Raw genomic sequence first — 16560 nt, 5'->3', positions numbered from 1 at the left:
TGATAATGTCACAGAGTGAGCCGTGCCACAAAGCCCGCCGAGCCCCAAGGCCGATGCAGTCCCTTCCACCCTCTCATCCACATGACCACCGGCCTGCCCGTCAGTCACCGGGCTCAACCCCCAAACTCGGAGCCTACCAGATGCCCAGGACACCCTGTATCCCTCCAACGTGGGGCCCAAGCCAGCGGGAGCCAGGACGCAGCCCTCATGCCAGCTGCAGCAACCCCTCTACCCCACTCCTGCGTTTTGTGGGTTTCCAATAATCAATAGTGCTTCAGAAGGGGGAAATGAGCCCGTCTGAAAGGACTGGCACCAGAGGCAGGTCCTAGAAGCAAACCCATGTCCTGGGCAGACTTTGCATTTCATGTGACAACAGGGAAAATGAGAAAGCCTTGAGGGTGTCCCCCACACCCTCACATGCAGAGCTCTGCCTCAGCACTGGGCCTCCTCCCCGTCCACCCGAAGGCAAGCATATGCACTGCGGAAACTTTATTAAAAATTAAACACCAACGGGACCCTTGGTAGAACAGTTGGTTCAGCGCCCCACTCGGTTTTGGCTCAGTTCAAGGTCTCAGGATCGTGAGATCAAGCCCCACGTCAGGCTCCATGCACAGTGCTGAGTCTGCTTGAGATTCTCTCTTTCCCTCTGCCCCTCCCCCCGCTCAAGCTCTCTCTCCAGATAAATAAATAAATTCTTTTAAAAAAATTGAAAAATAAAAAGTCAGTCAGAGTTGATTCCTAGAAATTGTCGGGTTTTGGGGGGTCATAAAAGGTAATTAATCTGAAAAGGAATCACTTTTGTAAATTTTTTAAGTGTTTAATTTTTTTAAAGATTTTCTCTGTAAGTCATCTCTATACCCAACGTGGGGCTCGAACTTTCAACCCCAAGATCAAGAGTCACATGCTCTACCGACCGAGCCAGCCAGGCGCCCTCCTCCCCCAGCTTTTACAAATTTTTAAAATCGTCACTCAGTTCTCTATATTCGTGCAAACGAATTTTCTAGAATTTATTTCTGGATTAAAAATATGCCAGCATGCCTATTTATAACAAGACTTCCAAAAAGGGTACAGATTACTCCTTGAGTGTCCCCCCTGTTTTCCAATGGAGAGTCTGATGAAGATTTTGTGATTTCACTTCATTCCCAAACTAAGTTGTATTCCAAATGCATATTTTTATTTAACACATCTTGGAAATGAAGTTTCTTTGCTTTCCTAACATCATAATTTGCCTTGGGGTCTCACACGGGGATGAGCAGGGGTATCTACCTTGGAAAGGTGTGGGAACTGAAGGGGCAGGTATTGCCCCCCCCCCGGTCCCCCCCCCCCCCACTTTCGTGATCACCACCACCATCATCAACATCATCATCAACAAAAAATGGCCAGCGGAGGCAGAGCTGAGGCCAGACCCGGCCCTCCCCAGCGCACTGAGCTGTGGTACTCACCCTTGAGGAGGGGCTTCTCGGAGATGCTCCGGATGCTGTAAACAGCACTGGTCAGGGATACCTCTGGAATGAGCTCTGCGAGCAGGTACCCGGAATACCAGGCGCATATGGAGGCGAAGAAGAAGAACGCGGTCTTCAAAGTGCCTGGGGACAGACAAGTCACCACTGTGGATGCCCAGGGTACAGGCGCCATCCTAACCCCACTTCCCACATCAGCGTCTGCAGGGCACTCTGAGAAGTTCGTCCTGGGGAAGTGGCAGGTGGGTAAAGGCCCACAGCTGCTGTAATGAAGCCACGATGACTTAGTTGACGTTGCTAAGACTAAGCATCTGAGGCTACAGTGCAGATAATAGAAACAGGAGATGAATGTTTTCTATGCCAAGTTTTTTTTTTTTAAGATTTTATTTATTTATTTGACAGAGAGAGAGATAGCCAGCGAGAGAGGGAACACAAGCAGGGGGAGTGGGAGAGGAAGAAGCAGGCTCCACGCAGAAGAGCCTGATGTGGGGCTCGATCCCAGATCGCCGGGATCACACCCTGAGCCGAAGGCAGCCACTTAACGACTGCGCTACCTAGGCGCCCCTATGCCAAGTTTTTATATTTGCTGTTGGTCTGAGTTTTAGAGCTTGCTCAGATGCTAACATCAGTGATTCATGAGTGGCCTCATGACCCAACATGCCTGACAAAGGCCTAAAAAGACCAAAGTGGCTCATTCCTTTGTGAGGAGGCTTTCAGAAGCAGACTGCAGTCTAGAGGGCAGGGACTGTTTTGTTTATGCTGAGAATAGCACCTGTCGCCCTGTGAACATGCAAAGGGGCCCTGTGACCCTGGGAAAAGCCACCAAACCTGTCATTATCATCACAGACCAGCTTGCAGGGAAACCCAAGTTTTGCAGGGAAACCCAAGTTTTGCAGAAGTAATCTTTCTGGTTGATTGGCTCTGGCATCTTCCTTCCAATTTTTAAGGAAAAGCCATTACCCATTCCTAGGTCACAGGAGGCCTAGGGGACAGCGGGACAGGGAGTCCCTTCACAGACAACCTGCCACCAGCCCTTTCTGATTTTACCCCCTAAATATCTCAAAGATCGGGACTCTGTTCAGGATCACCAAAAGTGCCACAATGCAGGAACTTCTCTGTCACCATTTAAATGTGTTAATAGGTCCAGTCCTAAGAACTAAGAAAAGGAAAGAAAGGAGGGAGGAGGAGAGGAGAAAGGAGAGGGAGAAAAGAGAAGGGAGGGGAGGAGAGGGATCTCCCACCTGACTGCACAATGTCCTGTGGCTGCCTCACTCCTGTACCCACTTGGGCCGAGCACCTGGAAATAACCATCCCCTCCCACAGCCTCCAGGCCTCCCCTCCCACCCCATGGCTCAGTGCAGCTGTGCTGGTCAAGGCCTCCAAGTCCTCCATGCTGCCAGCGCCCCGCCCCCGGATGACAGGCACCCCTGTGCATGTCCTCCCTGGATGACACCCACACGCCTGATGGGGCTCCCACTTTGTGGGCACGTCCTGACCTTCTCTGCTGGCTTTCCCTCCCAGGGCACAGCCTGGGCCTCTCCTCCAGATCCCAGGATTAGCCCGCCCAGACAATCCTCTGAGGTCCCGACAGGGGTGCCCAATTGCCAACCTGCTGTCAGCACCCTGAGATGTCCCAGAGGAAAACCCTTCATTCTCCCCAGATCTGCTCCTGACCCACATCTGGCCCATCTCAGTGGATGGATGGGGTCAGGTGCCAGATACCCGGGATTCTTCCTTTATCTCATACTTCCCCTCCCAGCCCTGACAGAATCCATTGGCCAGTCCTGTTGGGTTTACTAACACCATAAATCTCACCTCCATAGACTTTTCTTCATCTCTCCTGCCTCCCCCTCTCCAGGCCACCATCAGCATCACTCTTCCCTCTCGTTGGCAGTGAGTAAAAACTCCACACCCCCCTTTGCCCCAGACACCATGTGGACTTATCAGAGGGGATGTAATAAAGACTGTGTCTTAGCTTTGTTCCAATTCCTGGCATGGAGAGCCTAAAACCCTTGGTATCTCCTATATGTTAGGAGTGTCTGCTGTTATTCATAAGGGACTCCTTTCGACCACATCGGAGTCTATGCTCATGAGGTGTTGGGGGTGGTGGAGTGTCCTCAGGTCCATAGGTAGCTTTAAGGGAGGGGCTGGCCATGTGATCGGAGGGCCCGCACTTTCGGCCCTGCCTGGGACCTCCAGGAGGAAGATGAAGGGGAGCCTGAGCCGATTGTGTAACCAATGACATAATAAGACCCAAGAACTCTGGACTCTAGAAGCTTGAGGCAGGGTGCCTTCCCGGTAGTGAACACACGGATGTGGGAGCACGGTGATGCACTGTGACCCCAAGGGCAGAGGCCCAGGACTCCCAGGCTGGGGCCCTCCCAGTCTTCCACCCAGAAGCTTCCTCGCTGGGCCTGTGCTCTGGATCTGTGGACGGTCCTCAGGGCATGTGTCCTTGGGCCTGTGCGCTGGTGCCTGGCGGCGGCTCGTGAGCTCAGGGGGTGGCACTGATGGAATGAGGTGGGACTCGTGGGTTTCACTGCAACAAGTTGGTCTTTTTCAAGTGTGCGCTTCCACATCCATGATGTTCTTCTGTTTTCCAAACCATCTGGTCCCTAAAGTTATTAGGTTATGCAGGGGTGGAACAGGGTGGCCACTGCAGTTTGCAAGGCTGAAAAGACACCTCAAAACTGAGAAAACCAGCCACAGGAAACAAACTGAGAGCCACAGGCGTGGCTGACTCTGTTCCTGTTAACTCCTGTTTGCTCTGTGCTGGGTCACACCAATCTACCAGACCCTTGGCCCTGTCCTGCCACGTACATTTGTGTGAGTCTGTCCCTCTGCCTATGCGGCACTCTCCTCCGTGACCTCCGGCCTTCTTGTTCTCCCTCCACAGCTCTCCCTACCTCAGTGCAGCCTGCCATGCACCCTCACATCAGCCCTTCACATGCCTTGTTGGCATTGCACACCGAGGCTCTTCCCCCTCCAGGGCTGTGCCCACACACCAAGACAGAACATGGGTCACAGAGGTTCCAGAAAATCCTGTTGGATGCACACCAAGTGTGGAATGACTGCTGGAAACGGAGTCAGCATGAAGTGTCAGGTTCAAAGGCAACAGTAGTCCACTGTGTCCTGTGTGTATCAGATCACAGCTGACTATTTTGTCCAAGTGTCATATTTAAAGAAGACAGTTGGCAAACCAGAGACTCTTCACGGGACCTTCTAGTCACCACGTCTCGTGTGAGGTCTTTGAGCAGAGGTGCTGTTTAGCTTGGAGGACACTGAAACAGAACACAATGCTACCTCCCACAGGTGTAAGGGGCAGCTACACAGAAGGGAGACATGATTCTGTCCCCAGCTGAACAAGGACATATGAACGGAAGTGACAGGGAGGACAATGAGGACTGACTGAACAGCCCAAGCGCTTGGAGGCACAACTCTAAACTGTGGCAGTAAGCTCCCAACCCTGGACACTTTCCAGCGCTCCCGGGAAGGCTATAAAGTATCCATGTTTCAGGGGAGGGGTGAGCCAGTGACGTTCTGGCTGGGGGCAGCTGGTCCCTGGGGTTGGCGGAGAGAAGCCAAGACCTAGAGCCAGAACCACCTCCAGGCGAGAGGGCAGATCAGGCAGCACAGACTGGGACCAGTCCACCACGAGAGTTTGGTGGCCCACGCCAGTGGTGAACTAGTCCAACAGCCAATGTACAGGCCTTACAGTCACCAAAATACCCGGCCGCCAGGGGACAGCAGGCCTGGGAGCCTGGACAACACCCAGACAAGCTGGGGCCCAGCCAGGCTTGGGGCTGGATACCTGCATCAGTGCGCACCAGGTGGTGCAAGAAGCAGTTTGCCCCAATAGGCTCAGACCCTGGGCGGCAGAGAAGAAGCCCGCGCCCCAGCGGGGCACAGGTGAGGACTCATTTGGGAAAGGTGGGAGCCAGACCTCAGCTAAGACGGCTCGCTGGCCTGAGTGGGAGGGGGTCCAGCAGCTTCCAAGGGGAGGTAAGGATGGGGAAGAAATATACTGAGTTCAGGAACCTTCTGTGATCCAGAAGGACAGATCCTGTAACCAGGATCTGGCCTTTTCTTGTAAAGGAATAAAGCCACCAGTGGCAGCTGACGGACGTATCCTCCTACGTGCTTCCGACCAGCAGGTGTCACATGTGAGGGTTGGAGCAAAGGCCAGCTCCAAGCACAGCTGGGGAGGCAGTGAAATCCCTCTTCAGGGACCCCACTCGTCTTGTGTGCCGTGGTGTGTGTGTCCTACCCTCATCCCCACCCTCAGATTCTTGGGGTCAGGTTGGTCCCAGACCCTTCACTTATGCTAGAGAAGACAGCAGTCCTAAAACCAACATGCACTACCAGGCTACAGGTAAGCGGCTCTCAGGGTACCACCTACCCCTCCAACCCAGGGACCCTGAAGAAGGCAACTCTGAACCCCTACGAACATGCTTTGTTTGGTGGGATCTCCTTCAAAAGGAAGTAGGAGGAGGAAGCTGTTTGTCACTAGCAGTCCTGCCAGCATGAACCAAATCCCCTCGCCCTGGAGGAGGCCACACCTGTCCCTCTTGTCTTGGGGAGGGGGGAGTGAGAGAGGGCTGAGGGGGGCTGAGCCCTATCCATCCTCCTTGGGACTCGGCTGCTTTATGGCTGCAGGTTCTGCCGGCCTCAGTGTCCACTGTTGTCACTGTCCTGTTGACCAAGGCTTTTTGGCAGAAAGACTGGGAGACGTCACACCCGAACCTCACAGTAGGCTGGGAAGGTAACCTGCCTCGGAAGTGTCACACACCAGCACCTTGGAGGAGTTAGGACGACCGCTACCAGGTGAAGCGTGGTGGCAGCTTAACTTACATCATCCATTCCATCCGAATGTCCCGCCTGTGAACTTTCTACCTGGGACAGACCCAGGGCTTGACTGAAGTATCCAGGAAAATGTTGCTTCCGAGAATATTGCCAAATCCCAAGCTCGCAAAATCCAAAGTAACATGGTTCTGAGCTTCTGCAGGTGACTCTCTCTTAACCACACACGTCCTCATAAATACAGATCTGACGTTATGTCAAAGTTTTATGCAAAAGGACCACATGGGCCATGAACCACTCACAAGGGCCAAGTGTGAGATAGGTGTCGGTAGGGGAAAGCAGTCTAAGAATATGCAGCATTTTCCACCAAGTAACCAGCAAAATGTTAGAAGAATATAGAAACATGGGGGAAAAAATCTTCCAAAATAGCTATCATGAAAGTAGTGCCCCAAGGGAGATGTTTTCTCCCCAAAAAAGAGAGATATATTTCCACCCATTTACCCTATAATCCACACAAGTTACCAAAAACACTGCTGTTCATAAACAGTTTTGTAGAGAACATGACTATTTCACACAATAAAGAAAAATCTTAAAATCTGTCTTTCCAAACGTTGGGAATGAAGCTGCAAAGTTGGTGTTGAGAACTTTCTGGAGTGTGACCACACAAGTGGAATGGTGTGCCCCAACAAAAGAGAATGGTTTAGTCTACGATCCCCAGGGCCGCTGGGCAGCCAAGCCGCCCTCCAGGGAGGGGGAGGGGCCACTAAAGGAGCCTAGAGAACTTTCCATTTCTGTACTTCCCATTTTTGCGCAAGGTATACTGCCTTGCTCCAGGAAGGATCCAGATTTCTCAGATTATAGGGAGGGAACAGCAAACCCAATCAGGAAGAACAAAGGTGGGGAGGTTAACCCGGAACCCCAGAGCACCCTATAAAGCGAGGCAGGCATCAGGAAGGCAGACATGACTGGTGGGATCACTTTTGTTTCTTCTTCCCTTTTTCCTATTTTTTTCCAAGCCTTCTGCAGTCTCAAGTAATTTGATATTTGGAAAACATAAAAACAGCCTTATAAAGAGACGCTAGCAGAAATTTTATAGTCAGCATCAATGGGGCATTCCACATTAATCCGTCCCCACCTCCCATCCACTCACAACCCCCCGCCCCCCGACTTAAAAAGGCTGCCTCACTGTCCCTCACTTTTCATAACTTCCTGGGCTGGTCAGTTGGACCTGTGGTTAGTGACCCCTGACTTCTGCCAGAGCAGCCCCAGGTGGAGCCCACAAGCGCATGCACTCCGCAGCTCGCAGCCCTTTGCGGACAGCTGACAGCGCAGGAGGTCAGGGCCATCCCAGCAGGCTCATGTCCTACCCCCGCCCCGCACGGAGGCCCCCTCCTCCCAGAGCTCGTCGGGTCCAGCGCTGCCTGCGCTCACCTGGAACCTACTTTCCAGGCAAAGCATCAGACTCACGGAGCCGGGAGATGGTGTAGGACTACCTGCTTGGCAGACCCAGCGAATTGGCCCCTGCCCGAGCTGCTTTCCGCATTTCTGATCGCAGGGCTATGGGAAGACCCGGCCCCAGCACCCGCCCCGCCCTCGGGCTCGCGGGGCGCGGGGGGGGGGGTGCTCCCAGGAAGGGCGAGGGGGTGGCTCTCCCCCTCCCGAGTCCCCTATCCCTCCTCCTGCAGTGAGAGTCGCACTCACCCGCAGTCCCCGGGCGCATCTTCCAGGTGCAGCTCTCGGGCCACCCGAGCGAGCCTCGCAGGGGCCGGGCGGCGACAGAGACGCACCCTCGAAGGGGCCGCGGCAGGGAAGGAGAGCAAAGGGCGGGCAGACGGGGCCTGACGGGAAGTGCGGGCCGCTGCGGCCCCGGCGGGTGCTGGCCGGGCAGGTGCCTTCAACTCTGTCAGGTGTGGGCCAGGCAGGTGCGCGGGGCGGCGCCCACGAGCTCTGGGCCTGCAGCCCAGGAGGGATGCTCCTTCGGCCCCGCCAACAGGGGGCCAAGAGTAATGAGCACTACACCGTGTAGCCCCCCCCCCCTTTTTAAAGATTTATTTGAGAGAGAGAGCACAAGCAGGGGGAGCGGCAGAGAGGGAGAAAGCTCCCCGCTTAGCAGGAATCCCAGGACCCTGAGATCATGACCTGAGCGGAAGGCAGATGCTTACAACTGACTGAGCCACCCAGGCACCAGGGACACTGTGTCCCTTAACAGTTTGCAGCTTCAGCCACCAATTTAATGTCTCATAAGAGGAAAAATGGCTACAAAGATAAGCATGCCCTGAGCCTTTTAAACATCAAAGCGGAGTCCTAGCAAGCTCCAAGTTGGAGGTCAATGCCCCTGGGCCAAGGTCATAGGGCTCCTTGCTTCCTTCAGGACAGTCCTGCTGCCAGCTGTGGTTTGCACAGCCCAGCAAGGTCCTGACCTCTTGTTTCCTCCTTTATTTCAGGGCTTGATTTGGGGAAAAGGGGCAAGGACAGTGCCCCCAATCCTATGGTCAGGGTCACAGGTCTGCAGGTCCTTTTGTTCACACGGAGGCCAGGGCTGCTAGGGTGGGAGTCTGGCAGGTGTTTGAAGAAAGCTTCCCGGAAGACGCCCCAGCTGCTCTCTGTAGACTTAATCCCACACATCCATCAGGTTTTTATAGCTCTTTGGAATACAAAGTAGTCATAGCCACCTCAGGCTGCCAAGGGCAAGTTAAGGCTCCAAGGGCAGTTGGTCACCTTTGTAGAAATAGTGTTCCAGGTTGGCAGGGTTCTACAGAAGACCCACTCCCACTCCCAGAACCGCGGGCTCCACAGTTCTGCTCTGTTCCTGTTTCTCCTCTCCTGAAAAGCCCAGAAGCCTCAACAATGTAACACGGAGTCCCCTCCCCTAGTCCCACGGTACCCAGCATCCTGTGGGTTGTCAGAAGGAGCTTTACCATGACCCTCCTCCACCATCGTCTTTGCCTCCTAAGGAGCTCCTGTGTGGCCCCATCCAGGGAGCCTGGGGACACATGCCCTGTGGACAGTTCGGCTTTACTCTTCCAGGTCACTCCTCCCCCGACTGTCTCTGAATCAGGGAGATCAGAAGACAGGGTCTCCACAGTTCCCAGGACTTGAGAACTGTACCCATAGCCTGAGCAGGGCACACTTCAGTCTGGACGCCCCCTTGCTCTACAGCAGCCCTCCGAAGCCACTCTCCAGCTGTTCCTCACAGTTACACTAAGCAAGTACATCAGTGCATTGAAGTGGATCTTGGTTTCATTGACCAAGAGTCTCACCTTTGTCTAGCTCACCTGATTTTCGAGAGTGAGCTTTTATGTCCTGTTCTGTTTTCATTTTCTTTTCGATTGTGGTAAAAAAAAAAAATGCATAACATAAAATTTACTATCTTGTCCAAATTTAAAAATTTACATTTAAAAAAATTACATTTAAGTCCACAGTTCAGTAGTGTTAAGTATATTCACATTGTTGTGCAACGGAACTTAAGACCTTTTGTCTTACAAAACTGAAACTCTGTCCTCATTAATAGCAACTCCCCTCCCCCCAGCCCCAGCTCTTGGAAACCACCATCCTACTTTGTTTCTATGACTTTAGATACTTTAGAAGCTTCTCCCAAGGGGCGCCTGAGTGGCTCAGTTGCTTGAGTGTCCGACTCTTGATTTCGGCTCAGGTCATGATCCCAGGGTGCTGGGAAGAGCCCCACATTTGGCTCCCTGCTCAGCAAGGAGTCTGCTTCTTCTCCCTCTGCCCCTGCTCATGCTCTCTCCCGCTCACTGTCTCTCAAATAAATATACCTAGAAAGAAAGAAAGAAAGAAAGAAAGAAAGAAAGAAAGAAAGAAAGAAAGAGAGAGAAAGAGAGAGAGAGAAAGAAAGAAAGAAAGAAAGAGAGAGAGAGAAAGAAAGAGAGAGAGAGAGAGAGAGAGAAAGAAAGAAAGAAAGAAAGAAAGAAAGAAAGAAAGAAAGGAAGGAAGGAAGGAAGGAAGGGAGAGAGAAAGAAAGGAAAAGAAAGAACCTTCACTGAAGTGGAACATACACTATTTGTCTTTTTATCACTAGCTTATTTCACTGAGTATCACGTCTCCAGGGTGTATCCATGTTGTAGCATATGACAGATTTCATTCTTTTTAAAGGCTGTATAATATTCCATCATATGTTTATTCCACATTTTGTTTATCCATTTATTTGTTGATGAACACTTGGGTTATTTCCACCTCTTGACTAGTGTGAATAATGCTACTATGAACATGGATGTACATCTCTTCAAGACCCTGTTTTCAATTATTTTGGGTACATACCCAGAAATGAGATGGCTGGATCATATGGGCATTCTATTTTGAAGTTTTTAAGGAAACACCATGCAGTTCCCCACAGTGGCTGCCCCATTTTATATTCCTAATAACAGTGTACAAGTATCCCAGTTTCTCCACATCCTCACCAACACGTTTTGTTTTGCTCTTTAAATTTTTAAGTAGTGGCCGTCCCAGTGGGTACCTCACTGTGGTCTGATTTGCATTTCTCTAATGCTTAATGATGTTGAGAATTACCTGTGCTTGTCGGGCATCTGTATATCATCTCTGGAGAAATGTCTGTTCCAGTTCTTTGCACATTTCATAGTCTGGTTTCATTGTTGTTGCTTTGTTTGGGCTCTTTAAATATTCTGGATATTAATCCCTTATCAGACATATCATTTGCAAATATATTCCCTGATTCCATACGTTGTTTTTTCACTCTGTTATTGTGTCCTACGATGCACAGTTTTTAATTTGATATGGTATGATTTATCTATTTTTGTTGTTGTTGTTGCTTGTGCTTTTGGTATCATATCTAAGAAATCATTACCAAATCCAGTGTTATGAGGTTTTCCTCCCGTTTCCTGTTAGTTTTACAGTTTTTAGGACCTACATTAAGGTCCTTGACCCGTTTTGAGTTAGTTTTTGTAGATGGTGTTAGGGAAGAACCTAACTACCTTCTTTTGATGTGAATGTCCAGTTTTCCCAACACCATATGTTGAAGAGACCACCTGTTCCCCATTGAATGGTCTCGGCACCCATGTTAAAGATCATTTGACCATCTATGCAAGGGTTTCTTTTTGCACTCTCTGGTATATTTCATGGATATATACAGAATCTGTCTTTATGCCAGTACCACTTGATCACTGTAGCTTTATGAGAAGTTTCAAAATCAGGAAATTTGAGCCTTCCAATTTTTTCAAGATTAGTTTGGTGTTCAGAGTCCCTTTGGATTCCACAGGAATTTTAGGTTGGATTTTTCTTTTCTATTCTTTTTTTAAAAGATTCTATTTATTTGAGAGAGAGAGAGAAAATGAGTGGGGGGAGGGGCAGGGGGTGAGAGAGAAGCAGACTCCCTGCTCAGCAGGGAGCCTGACATGGGGCTCGATCCCAGGACCCTGAGATCATGACTTGAACTGAAGGCAGATGCTTAACCGACTGAGCCACCCAGGTGCCCCTAGGTTGGATTTTTCTATTTGTCCAATAAAACATCATTGAGATTTTGATAGGGTTTGCGTTGAATCTGTAGATTGCTTTCGGTGGTATTGATAGCTTAACAATATTAAACCTCACAATCCACAAACATCAGATGTCTTTTCATTTATTGGTCACTTTCTTAATTTCTTTCAGCAATGTTTTATAGTTTTCAGTGTATAAAGTTTTTACTTCCTTGGTTAAGTTAGGGTTTGTTTTGATTTTGTTCTCATCGCCTGCATCCCAACCCCATTTCCCATTCTCAGCAGGTTTATAACAAACATGGCTACTCAAATTCCCCCTAGCAGCTCCCATTATTTAAAAATAAAAAAAGACAGGGCAGCTGGGTGGCTCAGTCAGTTAAGCGGCTGCCTTTGGCTCAGTCATGATCCCTGAGTCCTGGGATAGGGATGGAGCCGGGATTGGGCTCCCTGCTCAGCGGGGAGTCTGCTTCTCCCTCTCTCTTTGCCCCTCTCCCTACTCCCTCTCCCTCTCTCCCTCTCTCTCAAACAAATAAATAAATAAAATCTTAAAAAAAAAAAAGACATGGGGCACCTGGGTGGCACAGCGGTTAAGCGCCTGCCTTCGGCTCAGGGCGTGATCCCGGCGTTACGGGATTGAGCCCCACATCAGGCTCTTCCGCTGTGAGCCTGCTTCTTCCTCTCCCGCTCCCCCTGCTTGTGTTCCCTCTCTCACTGGCTGTCTCTCTCTGTCAAATAAATAAATAAAATCTTTAAAAAAAAAAAGACATAATTTCCACTTCTGATCTATACTAGGGAATATTATTTTTCTAAAGAGGAAATGTTATGTATATTAATAGTGAAGAATGTAAAGCCATCTATGAGGTTAATAAAAGGCAGAATAACTACTTAAATGGATTACTGTTCAAACACTTGAACCTCTACTCAGGAACTTAAAATGATTGTTATCAAGATGATACATTACTGGGGCGCCTGGGTGGCTCAGTTCGTTGAGTGTCCGACTCTTGATTTCAGCTCAGGTCACGACCTCAGGGTCCCGGGATCAAGCTGAGCAGGGAGCCTGCTTGAGGATTCTCTCTCTCTCTCCCTCTGCCCTTGCACTTGTGCTCGCTCATGCACACACACTCTCTCTCCCTCTAAAATAAATAAATAAATAAATAAATAAATAAATAAATAAATAAATCTTTTTAAAAAGATTATATATTGCTTATAATATACACGGGAAACATACATGAAATGCATGTTAAGTGAAAAAGCAGGGAAAAAGTGGACACTTATGCATATAAGAAGGCTAGAAGGAAACACATAAAAGCAAAAACACTGCTGCATTTGACTGAGCATACTACAAAGCCACATTACTTTAAACGTTTTTTAAGTAAATACGCACTACGAGATACGGAAGCAACCTAAGCGTTGATGGGTAGAGGAATGGATAAAGAAGATGTGGTGTAAGTGTGTACAATAGAATACACTCAGCTATAACGAAGATTGAGATCTCGACATCTGTGACAACACGGATGGACTTAGAAAGTATTTATGCTCTGTGAAGTTAGAGAAAACCAAATCCCATATGATTTCACATCTACATGGAATCTAAAAAACAAAATGAACAAAAACAGAAACGGACTCATAAATACAGAGAACAAACTGGTGGTTGCCAGAGGGGCTTGGGGGTGGAGGGATGGGGGAATTAGGTGAAGGGGACGAAGAGGCACAAATTTCTACTTGTAAAATAGGTAAGTCGCAGGGATGAAAGGTACAGTTTAATACTGTAATAACTTGCTTCGTGACAGATGGTAACTAGCTGTGGTGAGCACTAACGGTAACGCATAGAATTGTTGAATCTCTACTAAACACACCCAGGCTTTTACTGTTGGATGAACATATTTTTAAGATAGGCGTAGAGGGAATTTTTGGTTGTCATCTTTTGCACTAAAAATGCTGCAATGAATACCTTCGTGCATCCACCTTGACATAAATATTGAGATGGATTTATAATAAACACCTGGAAGTGAATTACTGAGTCAGAGGATTTGCGAACTCTGGATTTAATAGGTATTTCCAGAGAAATTACAGCGGTTCGCACAGCCGCCAGCAGCACAGGAGAACGCCTATGTGTCCATACAATTCCTAACGCATCATGTCATCCAACAGCTTGATCTATGCTTATCTGTGGCTGGGGGAAAGTCTTAGTATTATTCTAACTGCTTCTTTCGTTAAAGTGATTGCTTGGGCGTATTTTCATTGGTTTAAAGGCCATTTGTGGTTTCTGCGTATTTCTTTTTCAGGAACTATAGTCTAGTCATATAAATTGCCCATTTTTCTCTTAAGTTGTTAGTCTTTTTCTTTTTAATTTGTAGTAGCCGTAAGAAATAATTTGTTGACTAGATAATACATTTATATAGTCCAATTTTTAAAAAAGTTTACTAAAAGGTATATTGCAATAATCACCTTCTTATCCCCATATCCTCTTTACCTAATAGAAAACCAGAATTACTGATTTCTTGGGTGTCTTTCCAGAATTTCTTCATACATACCCAACCAAATGAGACTAGCCCCTGCGACACATGCATGCTTTAACAAATTGGCCCATACTCTCACCCTGCCCCACATCTTGCTTGTCAAGGTATCCTGGAGAGTCTGTCACTTGCGTAGACAGAGCACTTCCATATTCTTTCAACAGCTGCAGAGGATCTGACAGTGTTCATGGACCATGATTTATCTAGCAAGCTCCTTACTACAGACATTTGATTCTTTTCCACTTCTTGTTAGGACTAACACTGTGACAGGTATCTTTCACATAGAACGTTTCACTTATGTGAAATGAATTAAAACAACAACAACACATACTCAGTGTTGGGGTGCTTGGCTGGCTCAGTCGGTGGAGCACATGACTCTTGATCTCGGGGTTGTGAGTTCAAGCCCCACACGGGGCACAGAGCCTACTTTAAAATAATAAATAGGGGCGCCTGGGTGGCTCAGTCATTTGGCGTTTGCCTTTGGCTCAGGGCGTGATCCTGGTGTTCTGGGATCGAGTCCCACATCGGGCTCCTCTGCTGGGAGCCTGCTTCTTCCTCTCCCGCTCCCCCTGCTTGTGGTACCTCTCTTGCTAGCTGTCTCTCTCTCTGTCAAATAAATAAATAAAATCTTTAAAAAAAATAATAAATGGAACAAATTCCTGGAAGTGGAACTGCTGAGATTTCATTATCTGTAATTTTGAAAGAAGTTTGCCAAAACACACCTGGATGGCTCTTGCACTCACTGACATGCTCTAGCAACGCTTGTGCATGCTCGTGTCATCTTAAGGGCTTTCTAGGATAATGTTTATTCCTCTTGATTTTCACCTGACTTATTTACTTGGGAAAGCAGGGCCATTTAAAATGGGTCTCCCCTTAAAACATACTCAAATGCAAAGCAACCAAAATAACAAGGAGCTGAGGATGGAGGAGACACTCCTACACACCTAAATATGGCATAAAGCCCCCCCCCTTTACACTATACGGACACTATACACATTGTTATGCAGTTCTAAATTGTATATGACAGCTGTTACGATTCTGTATTAATTAGTCCTTTATCATAGGTAATAACAAATTTTTCCCGTTTTTGAGTATGGGTTTTTTCCCCTTGTGCAATTAAAAAAATTATGATTTTTCTTTTTGCAGCTTGAGTTTTGTCTTGCTTAGAAAGGCCTTACTCCCCTTCTCTAAAGGTTCATTTCTCTCTTTTTAAGTTATCTTTTAAAGATTTTGTTTATTTATTTGACACTGAGAGAGAGCACGTGTGCATGCACAAGCAAGGGGAGGGGCAGGCAGAGGGAGAGGGAGAAGAAGGCTCCCCACTGAGCAGGGTGTCCAACGTGGGGCTCAATCCCGGATCATGACCTGAGCCAAAGACAGATGCTTAACTGACTGAGCCACCCACAAGCTCTTAGGTTCTCATTTCTTACTTAAAACTTTTGATCCCTCAATACAAGATTTTGATGGAGATCCAAACTTAGTTTCTTCAGCTGGCTAGCCAGTGGCTCACCATTTGTGGAAGGATCACTTCCCAGCATTGACTGAATTGCCCCTTTGTCATATGAAAGCCCATGTGTACTTGTTTTGATGTCTGGATTTTATACTCTGTTTTCTCTCCCTCATCTCCTGCTCAGATATTTCTTAGTGATCTTTGCATTTACACCTTACACACGAACTTGGGATTCTGCTGTCATGGCTCATGGCCACAGAGTGCCCAGCATGGGACATGCTCTGTTCTGGAGGCCATACTGAGAGATCTTTTTCTGCCCTCACAACAGCCTAAAGGGAAGCCATTAACTGTCTTACAGATGGTGAGGTGAAGCATCGACTGTCACAAAGGCCATCAGTTAGCAAGCAAGGATTCCAAAGGATTCCACGGGAGTCCAAGCAGATGTTCTCCTTGAGTGTATCTGCTCACTGAAATCACAGCGACAGGACAACTGGGGACTCCTAATGGCCATATTCTACAGTCATGACTCCTAAGTTCGGTCTACTTGGATCTGCAGAATGACCTGGCTGCTAACTTGAATTCTCCATCCACTTATCTGACATCTATATATCTTCTTTGGTGAAGTGTCTGTTAAAGCCTTTGGTCCATCTTAAAATTAGTTGTTTGTTTTCTTATTGTTGTTTTAAGAGTTCTTTGTTTATTGTGGGCAACAGTTCCTTATCAATATGTCTTGTCTTTTCATTCTCTTGACACTTTCTTTTGGAGAACAGCCATTTTTAACTTTAAATGAAGCCCAGCTTATCAATGATTTCTTTTAGGACCATACCTTTCATGTTGTATTTAAAAGGTCATCACCACACCCAAGGTCATGTAGGTCTTCTCTT

The 16560-nt window shown here is 48.2% G+C and overlaps 1 protein-coding gene across 1 annotated transcript in view; it reads right to left on the bottom strand.

Annotated features, from left to right (window-relative positions):
* FAM3B (FAM3 metabolism regulating signaling molecule B) overlaps positions 1-8066 on the bottom strand; it is a 36929-nt gene extending 28863 nt beyond the window's left edge. The window contains exons 1-2 of the mRNA XM_045813536.2: positions 7962-8066; positions 1443-1586 (exon numbers count right to left, since the gene is read on the bottom strand). Of these exons, the coding sequence (XP_045669492.1) occupies positions 1443-1586; positions 7962-7980 (163 nt within the window). The 5' untranslated portion in view covers positions 7981-8066. The remainder of the gene's footprint in view (positions 1-1442; positions 1587-7961) is intronic.
* Between the last annotated feature and the right edge of the window lie 8494 nt (positions 8067-16560).

The sequence above is a fragment of the Ursus americanus genome, chromosome 4 (genome assembly GCF_024610735.1).
Source record: "Ursus americanus isolate L20-20 chromosome 4, mUrsAme1.1.p, whole genome shotgun sequence".
NCBI lineage: Eukaryota > Metazoa > Chordata > Mammalia > Carnivora > Ursidae > Ursus > Ursus americanus.
Note: the sequence above shows the minus strand (reverse complement) of the source record. Positions and strands in the feature narration are given on the sequence as shown.